The following is a 14,409-nucleotide window of genomic DNA, read 5'->3' as shown; positions in this document are numbered from 1 at the left end:
TGGTTTAGTTTGATTATAATTTTCCTTTTGAATAGTCTGTAGATTTAGAAAACAGGATATTGGATATTAGTGTTAAAAAAATTTATTACCCAACTTTCTTTTTGCCACTGGGCAATAGTGATTTATAGTTGTCCACTGGAAGTGTCTCATGACAACTCATCACGATGTTTTCTGTGGCTCATTATGACAAGCAGGGCACTTTAAATGAAATATAACATTTTTCATTGCTGTAAGCACCATGAATACCATTCCAACCCTCTTAACAGAATTGGCGAAAAAGAAAGATCACATTCCTCAAGAAAATAACTATGCACAAGCAAGGAGGAGGGAGCAGGGCTTTTATTTTGAAAAGCGGAAGTGTGCTGCTGTGATTGTAAACACTGCTGAGGTAAGGCTGTATTTCTTCACACATCTTGTGTTTTACATGTTGATGATTTATTGTTATTCAATCAAATTTAACAGTGAAGTTGCGAAAATATCGTTTCTAATAAACCAGAGAAAAGCTTCGTGTTTAGCTTTTAGCTTTCGAGCTGTTGTGGTTGCAGCGTAAAGATTTTCCCCGTTCAGATGACGTAGAGCCAGGTTAACAGTTACTATGGTAACTTGTGACACGCGTTAATCCTTTATCGATAGTTGAATAACATAGAGTTGTATTAAAAGGGTCAAATGGGAAACTTATACCTGCACAAAATGTCGGTTGGACAGAATGAACTTTGACCCACTTGTTGTTATCCAACGGTTTGGATGTGAGTTAAGTATTTGTCAGTCTGAAACTCTCCATTAACTTAACACTACCTGCTTTTACTTAGCACGGGTGGGCTTACTCACTTAAACCGGGCTATTTGTTTTCCTAGTCTTTTGTCTAAGTCGGGTATAACTAATCATATATGTAAAGACGATATAGGGATTTAGTAGCACTTCTTGTTTGAACAGTCTATATAACATGACTGTGATTAGAATATATAATGTTGAATATATAAAGTATGGCTCACGTTTGGATCTTGTGTTCATTTCAAAAGATGGATCACATGAGATCCACTCTGTTGTCAATTGGTTGCTTTCTATGAAGTGTTTATATTCTCATTTAATTCTAGGACTATCAGGATTATCATTAACCATACAAATGCTACTAGAATCAGAGAATGCACAGCTTCCCCAAGGGCCAAACAGTCTCCTTATATAATCACATTGAAATTCAATAGATCCAGATTTTTATTTAGATCTACACTAAATTACACACACTCCTAAATATCAGTCCTCTTAACATGCTTGATTTTTTTCCATCAAGATCCATGAGTTATTCTGTGAAAGATGAACCCAAGTGTTGAATAGCCCCTCTCTAAAATTAAAAGTCTGGATCCACCCCTTGCTCCAGATCCTCATCAAAATTGAATGGGTTCTTACATGACCCTTATCACATCCTTCCACAATTATCATTGTGATTAGATCTGTTGTTTTTGTGTAATCCTGCTTATTAGACAAACAAACGGAGATGGAAACATAACTTCCTTGGCCTAGGTAAATATTAAGTCTTCCTAAGTTGCGACATTCTTGCCTTTGATGACAGAAAAGAATTGAACTTAAGATACAAGTTTGAGGGATGGAAAAACAAAGCTACAAATGTAAGATCAAGCTGAACAATTCTATTGAAAAAAGTCATTAAGACATAACTTATTTCTACGGTTTATATGTGAACAAGTTTCACAGTTCTTTATTTTGAATTCCTAATAAACCTGGAAATGACCGGATGAATGAAGTCAATCCTCTTCCCTGCTGCTTTCCTCTGACCCCGTGCTGATTTCATGCCCTCAGCCTGCAGGTCTGAGCCATGTCGATGCGTGCAGCCCTCCTGAACCGCCATGTAGCTGGAGGCGGCCACAGGTTGTTGTGTGGTGTTCCTCAGCAGCTCGTTCATATCAGATCAGCAAGTGAAACGGAGGCAGGCACAAGGAGATCTGGTGAAGAACACGTCTGGGAGGAAGCAGACTACCTCCCGTTCTCCAGAGCCAGGATAGGATCCTTCTTTCAGGAAAGGCCTGTGCTGAGGAACCCGTTTCTAGAGGATGCCTTGCTCAGGGGATACCTGAGGAGACACCTGCCCCAGGAGGTGAGCACAGCCAGAACTTGACTTTGTGAAAACTACTGGACAGGATCTATCTTGTGTTGCAAATAACCAATGTTAATGTACATGTGTCTACGTCACAGGCAGCTTGCTCAGACTTGTGTGCATTTGGAGAGCGAGTGGCGAATGAGGTGGACACGTGGGGCAGAGAGTGTGAGCTCAACCCACCACAGTTGAAACACTTTGATCCCTGGGGTAACAGAGTGGACCACATTGTGACCTCACCCGCATGGAAACGCATGAAAGACCTGTCGGCACAGGAAGGACTGGTTGCCATCGGCTATGAGAGGCCGTGTGGGGAGTGGAGGTCAGAAGATCGCTGCACTTCCCTTTTTTTCAATTTGAAGTGGTTCGGAATGAGAAACTGAGAGGAGGTGTGTTTGTGTTCCAGTCGGGTTTACCAGATGAGCAAGCTGTACATCTACTCCCCCTCCTCTGGTCTTTACACCTGTCCTCTGGCCATGACTGACGGAGCTGCTAAAGTCATCCAGGTACAGCATGTCAGAAAATCAAACCTCTGATAAACACACTGTCTTAAACAAGTGCCATCTTAATATTTAACGGCATATCAAACTTTTATTGTTTACATAGCAGTCTCTGGCATTCTCAGTAGCTGCATCCATAATTCAAACCAAAATTCGATAATAAGCCGAAATTATTCTTATTTCAATGCATGGAAACGTGTTTTCGTCCGACCTGATTTCTCCCGATCACCTTTTTATCCAACTTGTAAATGTATTGATGGATTGGTGTGTGTCTGTGAAGTCCATAGGGGCTTCGTGGCCTGTAGATGAAGCCTACAGTCGTTTGACGACTCGTCTGCCTGAGCGCTTCTGGACGTCTGGACAGTGGATGACAGAGCGACAGGGAGGATCTGATGTAGGTCAGTGGTGAAACTACAGGACACTGTTCTTAGCTGATCTGTGGACAGTTCTAAGTACAGGTGTACACACACTACATACACATAGCTGTGTGTACCCCCCCTCAACTGACGTCCTCAGCGTAATTGGATGTACGAACTCATTCATACTGAGTCACTGGATTAAATTAGTTATCTGTGGATTTTTTGGTTTTGTTGTACAGAAAAATAATAACTCATCTCATCTTGTTTGTCGTCAGCCAGCGGCACCGAGACGGTGGCTGTTCCCCAATCAGATGGTTCATACAAACTTCACGGTTTCAAATGGTTCACCTCCGCCACAGACGCAGACATGACTCTCACACTGGCCAGAGTGCAGGACAGAGCGGGAGCCACCACACCAGTACAACTCACTTCTAACACCTGCACTCCTTCATTACCAGTTGGCAGTTAAACCACTGACAAAGGGATTTCATTGCACCGCATGTGTCTGTGATCCACAGGGCAGCAGGGGTTTGTCTCTGTTCTACGCAGAGGTGAGTCGGGACCAGGCCGGCCGGCTGAGGGGTATAGAGGTTCAGAGACTGAAGGACAAGCTGGGCACACGACAGATGCCGACTGCTGAGCTACTGCTGGATGGTCTGCTGGCACACAGGGTCAGTTACACATCAAAATTCTAAGTCTAATTCATGTTACGGTGAAACTACACAGGATCCTGTACAGCTCACTTTGTTTATACTAAAGCTGTGTGCAGTGAGAAAACCATAACCTGTTATTCTGCTAAACAGAACAGGAAATCAAAACAGTGGCCAAGGGTTGAGACATGCATTGTGTTGCACTAGTCAAAATGTGGTCAATAGTGCTTGAAGAGTTAATTCAATAAAATGTGTGATTTTCCTTCTCGTGTATTTGAATTCGTGTTTAAAATTGTATGTCTCAAAAATGACATTTCTATTGTTAATTCTATCCATTATATTCCAGTATAAACATGTTTGTTACATACTCATCATAAATTGTAAGTTGTAAATTGTACTTGTCAAAATCCTTGACATCTAATTTTTTCATCTTATCTTATCTGATTTACAGGTGTCAGATGAGGGGAGAGGTGTGGCCTCCATCGCCAACATGCTGACGATAACCAGGATCCACAACAGCATCTCTGCAGCAGCCGCGATGAGAAGGCAGGACACTAATCATTCCACTGCACTGCATCCTGTTCTAAGTTCTAACAACACTATAAATGAGCTGATTAATAATCACATGTGGTCACAGGGTGGTGCAGTTAGCTGGTGACTATGCCGGTCGCCGCTCTGCCTTCGGAAAGCTTCTTAAAGACCACCCGCTGCACATGCAGACTCTCGCTAGGATGGAGGTAAGATGGCTGGGAGTCATACGCAAACCCTGTACAGTGTTTCCCATCATGCCTTACCCATGCTTGCTTCCTACACCGACAGGTGGAGACTCGCGGGGCGTTCCTTCTGGTGATGGACACCTGTCGTCTGTTGGGTCGAGAGGAAAGCGGCATGGCGACCCAGCTTGATTCGCATCTCCTGCGTCTGCTCACTCCTGTGGTCAAACTGTACACTGGGAAGCAGGTGCGCCTCTCGTACAAGTTCAGTTTGTGATTCTAAACTGTTGATGTTCCTCAAACCCTCACAGTCCATGTTTTTGCCTCAGGCGGTGTCTGTGGTGTCTGAGGGGTTGGAAAGCTTCGGGGGACAGGGCTACATTGAGGACACTGGGTTGCCTGGACTTCTTCGTGATGCACAGGTGAGGTCAGCACCAAACAAACAATCGTATTCAATCTGAACTTTTCAAGTACACGCATCTTTCTCTCTCAGGTTTTGAGTATTTGGGAAGGTACAACAAATGTTCTGTCCCTGGACGTGCTGCGCTGTGTGGCTCGCAGCTCAGGAATGGTTCTTCACGCTTACTTCACTCATGCTAAGGTAGGAGGTCAGGGACTTATCCACTCTGACAAGTGTCCTGACTTGTCTGTGATAGAGCTGAACAAGAATGAGAAGTGCACTTGTGTTGCTCCTCTTGTAGTCCCTGCTATCAGGTGCATCGAGCGTTTCCTCCTTGGGGCCGGCAGTGAAAGCAGTAGACAACGCGCTCTCTGAGCTGCAGACGTTTGTTCAAGTAGCAGCTAAGAGAGAACCCAGCTATCTGGAACTGGCAGCTAGAGACCTGGCATACAGCCTGGCTCGCATCTACACTGGTAGGTACCAGAGAAACACACATAACATCAAACATGCAACAGTTAGTCAATCAGTTATGTGGCAAAAATGCTAAAGTGTCTGTGTGTGTCTGTGTGTCTCTGTGTCTGTATGTCAACAGGTGCTCTTCTCATCGACCATGCCAGTTGGTCAGGAGCCTCTCCATCTGACACCTATGCTGCTCTCAGGTTAAAAACAAGTTCACTTATTCCCCCAAAAATACAAACTCTGCATTCATTCATCATTTGTTTTATTTTCCTTTATCAGATGGTGTGAACAGGATTTGTGTCCTGTGGCGACTAAAAAGGCGAGAGGCTGCTATGAACCCAGCGCTCCCCCACTCGACGCTGCACTGGTGTATGACCGGCCCACTCAAAGCTGAACGTTCACTGAAAACAGATAAATCTGTCCATTAATTTAAGTCCGTAGCAGTATTAATCACTGAATACATTTTCTTGTAGTTGACTGAGACATGAAAAATAAAATTTTGGGTCATCTTCATCCATCAAGTGAATAGAGAAACATCTCATTGCTATCCCCAGGCTGAAAATGTTGGTGTCATCTTTGATCCAGCAGTGAAATTAAACTCTCGCCTTCCTCATGCCTGGGTTACTGCCTTGTTCAACTGCTTCAACCAGTCGTGCCTGTCCTGTTTGCAACTAGTCCCGAATGTTGTTACTAGACTAATCTGGTCAAACGGATACAGCATCTCACAAAAAAACAAATAAAAGAACCTTTGAATAGCCCCTGGTCTCTTCTTCTCATCACTGAGTCCCCTCCTAGATCTGTCAGATCTAAGTGTTCTTCCGTAGAAATACTTTAGGGTAAACTGAAGACTTTTCAGGCTTTTGAGTCTCTTAAAGGTGTTTGTATTGTATTGTTTGTTGTATTCACTTCATAGCCTTTTATTTCTATTTTCTATTTGTTTTATTCTTGTGCTTTTCTTTGTGTTTTTAATGAAAAGTACTTCCGTTAACTGTTAAATTTGCTTCATAAATCAGCTTGACCTTTGTAACTACAGATTTTTGTGCAATACTAAAAAAAGTCTCATATAATTGTATTTGCTTTCATGTAATATCATATTTTCCTTTTATTGTTGCTTTTCTTTAAATTTGAAGAAACTGTTTCTACATAATGATGTGTTCTTATTAGGGCCTGGAGGCAAATTAAATGGCTTTTGTATATTATACATTTTTTCCTCCTTCCATAATTTAATTTAATTTAATTTGTTTTATTTCTTCATTGTTTTTATTAGTGTTAATCATATTTTGAATTGAGTTATCCTGTGTCTGTAAAGGCACTTAGTAAACTCAGGCTTTTCACATTCACATCAATTACAATCAGTCCCACTGGGATTGACTTTAAAGACGAGAGAAAGAAAAGATCAGCAACTAGGTGAGAAGCAAGTGGAGATCTGTTTGGTAAAATGGTGCCTTCGGGTACTGTTGGAAAGGTTACATGTTCAAACTCCAAACTGATCTAAACAATAACTATAATATATAACACCTAATTATTTAAGTTGTAAGGGGACGGACTCTCTCGTATTTGTATTGTGGAATCAAAGTAAATTACATACGAAAAAATTATTAACAATGCAGCCTAGCGATATAAACAAAAAATCCGTATCAGTAGCCGAGTTAACGAGGAGTCCCTGAATGCGTGGCGGGTCTGGTTGGTAAACAGTGGGCGTGGTTTCAGCAGAAGGTGAACAAGATGTACAGGAACGTGAACGCACCACACAACAACTTCTCTTTAACTCAACGAGCAGGCAGGGCTTCTATTTCCAGACTGTGATTTGGACGTCACTTGTTTTTCGGGTTGAATGTCGGACCACGGGACGTCAACACCGCAGCAGCACCATGGACGCGGCTCCGGGATGAATCGAACCCTATGACTGAACCATGTATTGTGGCGTGTTCCTGCCCCTGGCGCTGCTGCTGTCGTCGGGCCAGCTGCGGGCCAGCTACGGCTCCCTGCTCCGGACCCTGCCCGGTACTGGACTTTCCGGACAGACCGCGAACTACACACTGACCGGGATGTTTCAGAACGCGGGAGACCAGGTCGGTGGGGTTTGATCAAATAAACGAGTTACCACGGCAACCGTCACCTGGCTCGAGAGCTGCTTGTCAGGTTCACGTGCTGTTTATTGAGTCTGTCACGTGATCAGTTACAGACCCACAGGGCACGAGACCGATCCGTGTAACCTGAGGTTCGATTTCCACGTCTGTCACGTGTCATCATCCTGGACAGATGAGAGATTCACAGCATGATCAGATGCTTTAAACTCATCAATATGATTTATTTGAATTAATAAGATCTATAAAAAACACGATATGGAGGGTGGGCGGATCCAGGTGAGGAGCCCGGGTGAATCTGATTGGTCCCTGCAGTAGTCCTAAAAATATTAAAAATATATAAGACTATTTGTTTATTGTTTTATGTTCTAAGCTTCTTTGAAGTACACAATGTGTTTCAATAAGGAATGACTTTCAAAATCTCTTGATTGACGTGTGGCTTAGCTCAAAGCTATAGAGCTGACAGTAAACAATGACCTACATGTGCACCTTCCTGAATCAGGAAGTGTGCCTGGATGTGGACATGTTATTGGCCCTTCTGTGTACTTTATGGCCCCTGTTAAGAAAGATCCTAGATCTGCCTGAACCAGTATTCATTAAAACAACCTTCTCCGTCACAGTTTTTCAAGTCTCATCAAGTCAACATTAGCCTCAGACTGCTGTGACTCCAAAAGGCTCCAGCTTCACAGCAGTTAGTTTGTTGTCATTTGATTTAATGCTGATTTGTTTGTGGAACTGGCCCCTTTCTCATAGCGGGCCCATGTGTCAAACTTTTAAATCAAAACTTTGTTATTTCAGTTGATATCTGGCAGGAGCAACTGTGTAAACACCCTGCTTACACTGTTATATGCACTTATTATGTACACTTACACTTACATACAACTTAATGTCATAGGGTTTATTCATCAGCTCTGCCACATATTCTACTTTTTAAGTTTATAATGGACAGTTTCTGTTAGAACTTCAGAGGTTAATTGATCTGTATGTTTATTACTGAGGTCCTAGAGTTTGTGTCTCTAATATTAGACCCTCAGTGTATTAGTGATGAGGAGGGTGAGCCAAACATTAGAAACGAATGTACCTCTGACTGAGCATTATTATCTTTGTACAGAGTTGCTGTATTCGATGACATTACATATTACTTATGCACCCAAAAACATTGTATACACTGTGAGAACCAATAAGCAGGACTGTTTTATGATCTGATATTTTTGCAACAATGTAAGGATTTTTTGGAATTTTAAGGAATATTGCTTAATGGTTTTTTTCTCAATAGCTTGAATTAATGAATCTTTCAAAAGCGAATATTTGTTTTTCAACCTTAAATTAACATGAGGATGAAGAGATGATAACATTTTGCTAATACAAATATTTTGTGTGCGTGCAGTGTGACCGTGTGATGAACATCAGTTCCACGGACCGCTGTGCATTTGTGATGAACACACCAGACTGTATCATGGCAGATGGATTCATCAACTACCTCCGTTTGGCCTTTTGTCTGCTGCCTACCAACCTCACGCCTCTCACCATCACGCTCTGTGTAAGACCCCAGTGTGTGTGCGTACGTTTGTGTGTGTGTGTGTGTTTGTGTATTTTGAGGAAGTTGTTTGGGGAGAGCCAGGGAGGATGAGACATCTGACTCATCAGCCACAGTCATTTCACTCTTTGCTAAATAATGAATTTTTATGAGGATGTATGAACTTCTTGAATTCCTCATTAAATGTGCTCTTCTTCTGTAACTGAATAAGAAGGAACAATAGCATCACTTCTTGTAAAACTAGGACATGTTTAACAGACTCAACCTATTCCCCCTAATGTTTCTTGCTGGAACATTTGGCTTTGTGTGACACACATACACGTTTATCTTATCTACCTCCCTTTGTTCTGCTTCCCCACAGATTGTATGGCTGCTCTTCCTCTTCGTCATTCTCGGTCTCACAGCCTCTAAGTTGTAAGTCACTGTCATGTTGTCAGTGCCATTATTTGTCCAGAAAAGTTCCCAAGGTCAGGACAATCCCTATCAGTCTGTATAGATCAGCAATGTACCCTGATTAGTGTCAGCTCCAGCAGGAGAAACGCTTCATTTACACACACACACACACACACACACACACACACACACACACACACACACACACATTCAAGCAGCCAGCTTAATAGTCACATGAAGAAAGAGTCACATGACTGTATCATTGTTTCACTTAAGTTGTAAGATTGAGAGATTTCCTCAAAGTAAGCACAGTTGGTTCTGCATTTCTGTCTGAATCTCTTGATTTCAGGGACTGAACATGGTGAAGTTATACGTCTGATGAGAAGTGTCCTGATCGATTATGAAACGTTCTCAGATGTTCTCCCTCAGCCTTGGCACTTCTCCAGAACACACTCCCTTATTGTGTATGTCACTGTCTCTCCTCAGTTTCTGCCCCAACCTGTCGGCCATCTCCACCAGTCTGCACCTCACTCACAACGTGGCCGTATCCTTTGTCTGCATTTGTTTGAGACGTTCCGATGCCGTTCCCCCCCCTCACAATTCCGCCTGATGCATTTAACATGTACATAATGTATTTTAACAGCTGTATGCTAGCCCCCCCCCCCCCCTGATTGAAGTGATAATTGCTCTCATGGTTGTATGGCCTGACTCAGGTCCAACTCTTTGAGAAACAAACACAAACAGAGAACGACCATCATAGAACTTCTTTCATTACATAGTTTGACATTCATAACTGAAAAAGACATGAATCTAGGAATACACAACAATTTGTGTGATCATTCTTTCAAAGCTAGTGCTGCTGCTAGTGTTGTACAATATGCTGTACACCCCTCGAAACTGAAGTCTTGCGTTATGTCACACGTTGCTGTTGTAGTTGTGGAACTTTCCAGTGTGAAATATTACAAAATTGCAGAATTTTTTGTAAATTTTGTCCAACGCTACGCAAATCACTTCTTCTTTGCTGTTCTGAAAAACATAATTTGTCAGTGGAGGGAGCAGCAAAGAATATGAAGTGATTTTACCAGGGTGGAACTAACATCATTTAAAGACATGGTATCGGATCGTACATATAAATTCACATGATACTTTCAGATGCCTGACCCAGCATTTTCAACAGTATCAGAGGTTTCCATGACTGGTACAGCATCTCTACAATTATTTTTTCAATTCATCAACATATTTCCTCTCTCTGAGTTTTTCCTGCAATGTCTCTTCTGTGAGTGATTTTCTTTGACTTGTACTGAGGGCGTGACTTTCCTGGCTCTTGGTAACGGAGCTCCTGACATCTTCAGTGCCATAGCAGCTTTCTCTCACCCACACACCGCTGGGCTGGCTGTTGGAGCCTTATTTGGTGGGCACACTTACACACACACATACACACACACACACACACAAAAGGACCAGTATAAATAATCAATCTTTTAAATATGAAAGTCTTGTGGGACTTCCTCTGATCTCTCTCGGTCTCCGTCCACAGGAGCTGGTATATTTGTCACCACAGTAGTTGCCGGCAGCGTGGCGCTGGTCAAGCCCTTTGCCGTGGCCTCCCGCCCCTTCCTACGTGATGTCATCTTCTACATGGTTGCAGTGTTCTGGACTTTCCTCATGCTGTACAGAGGAACCACCGCACTGGCAGAAATTCTGGGTGCGCACTAGTTTCTCACACACACACACACACACACAATCAGACTGTGCACTCGTTTAGGTGTATTTTTCATCCTCTTATTCAGATTAACGTTTGTCTTATTGCGTGATTTCTAAAACTAAAATTAGTCTTTTAAAAATCTACAATACCAAATGCCCACACTCATTTGACTTGACTGAGACCGGATGTTTCACTTCTCTTCATTTAGTCAGAACAAATGAACCACTTAAATGTTACAATAGACAAAACAGAAGTTAGACTCATGCTTGTGCTAAAAAAGAAAAATGTACTTCGGGTAAAAACGAAAATAAAAGCATAGAACATCTGTAAAAATAAAGTGTTAAAAACAGTTTTAGCCTTTGCATTTGCAGTACTGTGCTGTCGCAGTAGTTTTTCCCATGCTGTGACATTTTGAACTTGACTTTCTTCTTTTTCCCTTTTCTAGGGTACTTGGGGCTCTATGTGGTCTATGTATTGACTGTTATTATCAGTGCGTACATCTACAGCCGGCAGAAACATTCAATGAACACAAGTGTCCAGACTGATCCACAAATTCCAGGTTAGAGACACATACACGGCAAAAACTTTGTTCCCACAGTTGGTTGTTATGTTTTGTAACCTTTTGTCTTTGCCACAGACTTTCACTCGTCCGACTCGTCTGACGATGACGTACCCTGCCTGATCGGTGGGGCCAACCAGGAGTACGGTATGAAAGCAGCCGTTCTCTGTAAACCACAATAAAAGTTCATGTATGCCAGGATTTTTCTGTATGATCAGGACCCTAGAATGCACGTGTGTGTTTTATGTGTGTTCCAGAGTCTGAGTACAGGCCACTTCTGCCGTACTCGGAGTCCACAAGTCAGATCCTGCTGAGTTCCCTGAACCCAGTGGACAACAGGAAGTGGAGGAGGAAGCCGTGGGGCTGGAGAGTGCTCAAGGCTCTGAAGGTGTGTGTGTGTGTGTAAAGAGCTCGGTATCTGTGTGAAGTCAAAGCTATTTTAAAACTGTATCTGTCATGTAAACCATCTCTCACGTGTGTCCTGCGCTCATCAGACACCTTTAGAGTTCGTGCTGCTGCTCTGCATCCCCGTAGTCGACCCTGATAAAGAAGACAAAAACTGGAGACGTCCACTGAACTGCCTCCACCTGATCACTGGCCCACTGGTGTGTGTGCTCACCTTCCAGTCGGGGCAATGTAAGTGAAGGCGACTTGACACACTTCAGCATCCATACCTGGAGGAAATGTGTTGTCAAACTTTTTGTTTTCTAGATGGACTCATACTGATCCAAGGGCAGTTTCCCGTCTGGCTGCTGACACTTCTGCTGGGATGTTTCCTGTCTGCAATTGTCTTCTGCACCACCACCAATGACCACCCCCCCAAATATCATCCAGTAAGTACATGTGGAGATGAAAAGGGAACAGATATACGTAGGACCTTTTGGGCTCTGGAGTCTGTGCCTTCAACATCTTAGACAATGCAATTATTAAATTAAGTTTTAAATGAACACAGTTGAGTCTACAGCCATGCAGGCAGCTCTTTGAGGCTCAACTGAGATGCAGCAGTGTTTAGCGTGTTAGCATGATGGGAATGCTATTAGGTCTCAGGTGTTTTAATCACAAACCATGGGGCTTTTAAAAGTATTGACATGATAGTGGTGCAGCATGAGGTGAAAGGAAGGATCACCAAAGTCGGTAGAATTCATCCTCTGGGGACTACGAATGTACAAAACATCTCAGTATAATCCCTTTAATAGTTATTGATGCATTTAGGTGTGAATGAAACTGTGATCCCTAGAGACACTCCATTAGCATGGCCAAAAACATACAGTATATAAACAGGTGGTTTGTTAATTCTTACCAGGGGAGATGGTCCAGATGCTGCTGATGGTCAGTCGTACTGGGCTCTGTGTATTTGTGTGGGGGAGAAGCAGTTGTCCTCTTATTCTTTTCAACTTTAAAAATAAACTGCAGATCCAGTGATTTAATTAGCAGCATTAAGGAAGCTCACCTGCACACACAACGTTATTTTCTCTTCTAGGGGATGCAAAGATTGACAGGTTGTTTTGGTCATTTGGGTTTCGAATGGATGGCACGCCCCCCTCATCCCCTACATATCGCCTACTGTATATACATCACAGCTCATCTATTACTTTGCGTTAACTTAAATCATTTGTGAAACCAGGTTGCAGTCACGTTGTGTTTTCTTCATGCTGATGGTTTGTTTGCACTGAGTCTGATTTTGTCCCGTCTCTCTCAGCTCTTTGCTCTTCTGGGCTTCCTGGTGAGTGCAGTGCTGATCAGTGCAGCGGCGTCTGAAGTGGTCAGTATTCTGCACATGCTCGGTGTGGTGCTCAGTCTCAGCAACACTGTGCTGGGCCTGACTCTGTTGGCCTGGGGCAACAGCATAGGAGGTAACATTTGTGAATCCCAAAAGACAAGCTTGCCCTTACAATTTATTACCATATGATCTGTATGCATCTCTCTCTGTTGCAGACTGTTTCTCCGACATCACCATTGCCCGGCAGGGTTACCCCCGGATGGCCATCTCTGCCTGCTTTGGAGGCATCATTTTCAGTATCCTCACTTTCATAGAGCGTGTTCATATAATAGCAGCTGTTGATGAATGTGTCCGTCCTTAACTGTATTTCCTTCAGACATGCTGTTTGGAGTGGGTTTGGGATGTCTGTTGCAGATGGTTGAAACGCACTCTGACGTGCAGGTAATATTGAAATTCAAATTCTTTATTAGGATGCATCATGTTGCTGTCGATGGGGTCCTGTAATAAATTTCTCCTATACATTGCTCCTCAAACACAAGAAAACAAGTAGAGTTTAAAATCCGTCACGTGACTCAAACACGATACTCTGTCTCCTCTGCAGTTTGAATCAGAGGGTTTGCTGACGTGGATTCTCGCAGGGTCTCTGGGTTTGTCTCTGGTCCTGTCCTTCGTCATTGTTCCAATGAGCCGGTTCCATTTGGGTCGGACCTATGGGATCTTCCTCCTCGTCTTCTATTTCATCTTCCTCCTCATTGCACTGCTCACAGAGTTTCGCGTCGTCTAGACCAGACCCCGGGGCCAGGTTTAAATGAGGAGCATCCTGTAATGCAAGATGACACACTGGAGCAGAGACTGCACTGAGTGCAGAAGGACTGATGACTTCTTCGGCACATGATACTGATGCACTATTTATAAAAGAATCAACAGTGCACTTGCCTTGTACACAGAGCTATGCTGTGGTTGGTTTGTGGAACCAAGCAGCAAATGAATGACACACCAAGTTTTCTGCTCAGTGAGGAGCTGAAACTAATCGCACTGTGCCTTCAGCTTCGTGTTTGTCTGATCGGAGCTGAGATGGAACTTTGAGTCCAGCAGGGAAACAGAGATTGTAGAAATCTGTTTGTGAATTGACTAAATGTACTAGATTGAAAATTTTGAAATGTTGAATTAAATCATTTTGGTTTGGTATTTATAAGTTGTATTTACAGTTGCCAGCTGTA

The 14,409-nt window shown here is 42.9% G+C and overlaps 2 protein-coding genes across 3 annotated transcripts; both read left to right on the top strand.

Moving 5' to 3' along the window:
* The first annotated feature begins 310 nt into the window (after window positions 1-310).
* On the top strand, window positions 311-6,389 carry LOC128438198 (acyl-CoA dehydrogenase family member 11). Of its 2 annotated transcripts, XM_053420663.1 has the most exons (16): window positions 371-388; window positions 1,479-1,518; window positions 1,813-2,107; window positions 2,206-2,429; window positions 2,514-2,613; window positions 2,888-3,005; window positions 3,242-3,384; window positions 3,485-3,637; window positions 4,068-4,162; window positions 4,254-4,353; window positions 4,436-4,576; window positions 4,659-4,751; window positions 4,823-4,930; window positions 5,031-5,202; window positions 5,322-5,388; window positions 5,468-6,389. In XM_053420663.1, the coding sequence occupies exons 3-16, from the start codon at window positions 1,829-1,831 to the stop codon at window positions 5,580-5,582; spliced, it is 1,908 nt and encodes a 635-aa protein (XP_053276638.1). In that variant the 5' UTR covers window positions 371-388; window positions 1,479-1,518; window positions 1,813-1,828; the 3' UTR covers window positions 5,583-6,389. The 2 variants fall into 2 exon arrangements, with proteins under 2 accessions (XP_053276637.1, XP_053276638.1); XM_053420662.1 differs by lacking the exon at window positions 1,479-1,518 and having other exon boundaries at window positions 311-388.
* Window positions 6,390-6,905: 516 nt separating this feature from the next.
* slc8b1 (solute carrier family 8 member B1) lies at window positions 6,906-14,377 on the top strand. The gene is made up of 15 exons (XM_053420596.1): window positions 6,906-7,260; window positions 8,663-8,815; window positions 9,174-9,226; window positions 9,692-9,749; window positions 10,511-10,616; window positions 10,743-10,910; window positions 11,356-11,469; window positions 11,548-11,616; window positions 11,727-11,857; window positions 11,964-12,105; window positions 12,181-12,302; window positions 13,169-13,322; window positions 13,405-13,485; window positions 13,566-13,630; window positions 13,791-14,377. The coding sequence occupies exons 1-15, from the start codon at window positions 7,102-7,104 to the stop codon at window positions 13,971-13,973; spliced, it is 1,758 nt and encodes a 585-aa protein (XP_053276571.1). The 5' UTR covers window positions 6,906-7,101; the 3' UTR covers window positions 13,974-14,377.
* Window positions 14,378-14,409: the final 32 nt, after the last annotated feature.

The sequence above is a fragment of the Pleuronectes platessa genome, chromosome 4, assembly GCF_947347685.1.
Source record: "Pleuronectes platessa chromosome 4, fPlePla1.1, whole genome shotgun sequence".
NCBI lineage: Eukaryota > Metazoa > Chordata > Actinopteri > Pleuronectiformes > Pleuronectidae > Pleuronectes > Pleuronectes platessa.
This window is presented reverse-complemented; position numbering and strand designations above follow the sequence as displayed.

What these genes read in the sequence shown, in the direction of transcription:
- LOC128438198 (XM_053420662.1), top strand. Translation starts at nt 1,829, where the DNA reads ATGTCGATGCGTGCAGCCCTCCTGAACCGCCATGTAGCTGGAGGCGGC. An exon ending in GAGCTGCTAAAGTCATCCAG is followed by an intron (nt 2,614 to 2,887) that starts GTACAGCATGTC and finishes GTGTCTGTGAAG; the next exon opens with TCCATAGGGGCTTCGTGGCC. An exon ending in CTTACTTCACTCATGCTAAG is followed by an intron (nt 4,931 to 5,030) that starts GTAGGAGGTCAG and finishes CTCCTCTTGTAG; the next exon opens with TCCCTGCTATCAGGTGCATC.
- slc8b1 (XM_053420596.1), top strand. Translation starts at nt 7,102, where the DNA reads ATGTATTGTGGCGTGTTCCTGCCCCTGGCGCTGCTGCTGTCGTCGGGC. An exon ending in GGTCTCACAGCCTCTAAGTT is followed by an intron (nt 9,227 to 9,691) that starts GTAAGTCACTGT and finishes GTCTCTCCTCAG; the next exon opens with TTTCTGCCCCAACCTGTCGG. An exon ending in ACCCCCCCAAATATCATCCA is followed by an intron (nt 12,303 to 13,168) that starts GTAAGTACATGT and finishes CGTCTCTCTCAG; the next exon opens with CTCTTTGCTCTTCTGGGCTT.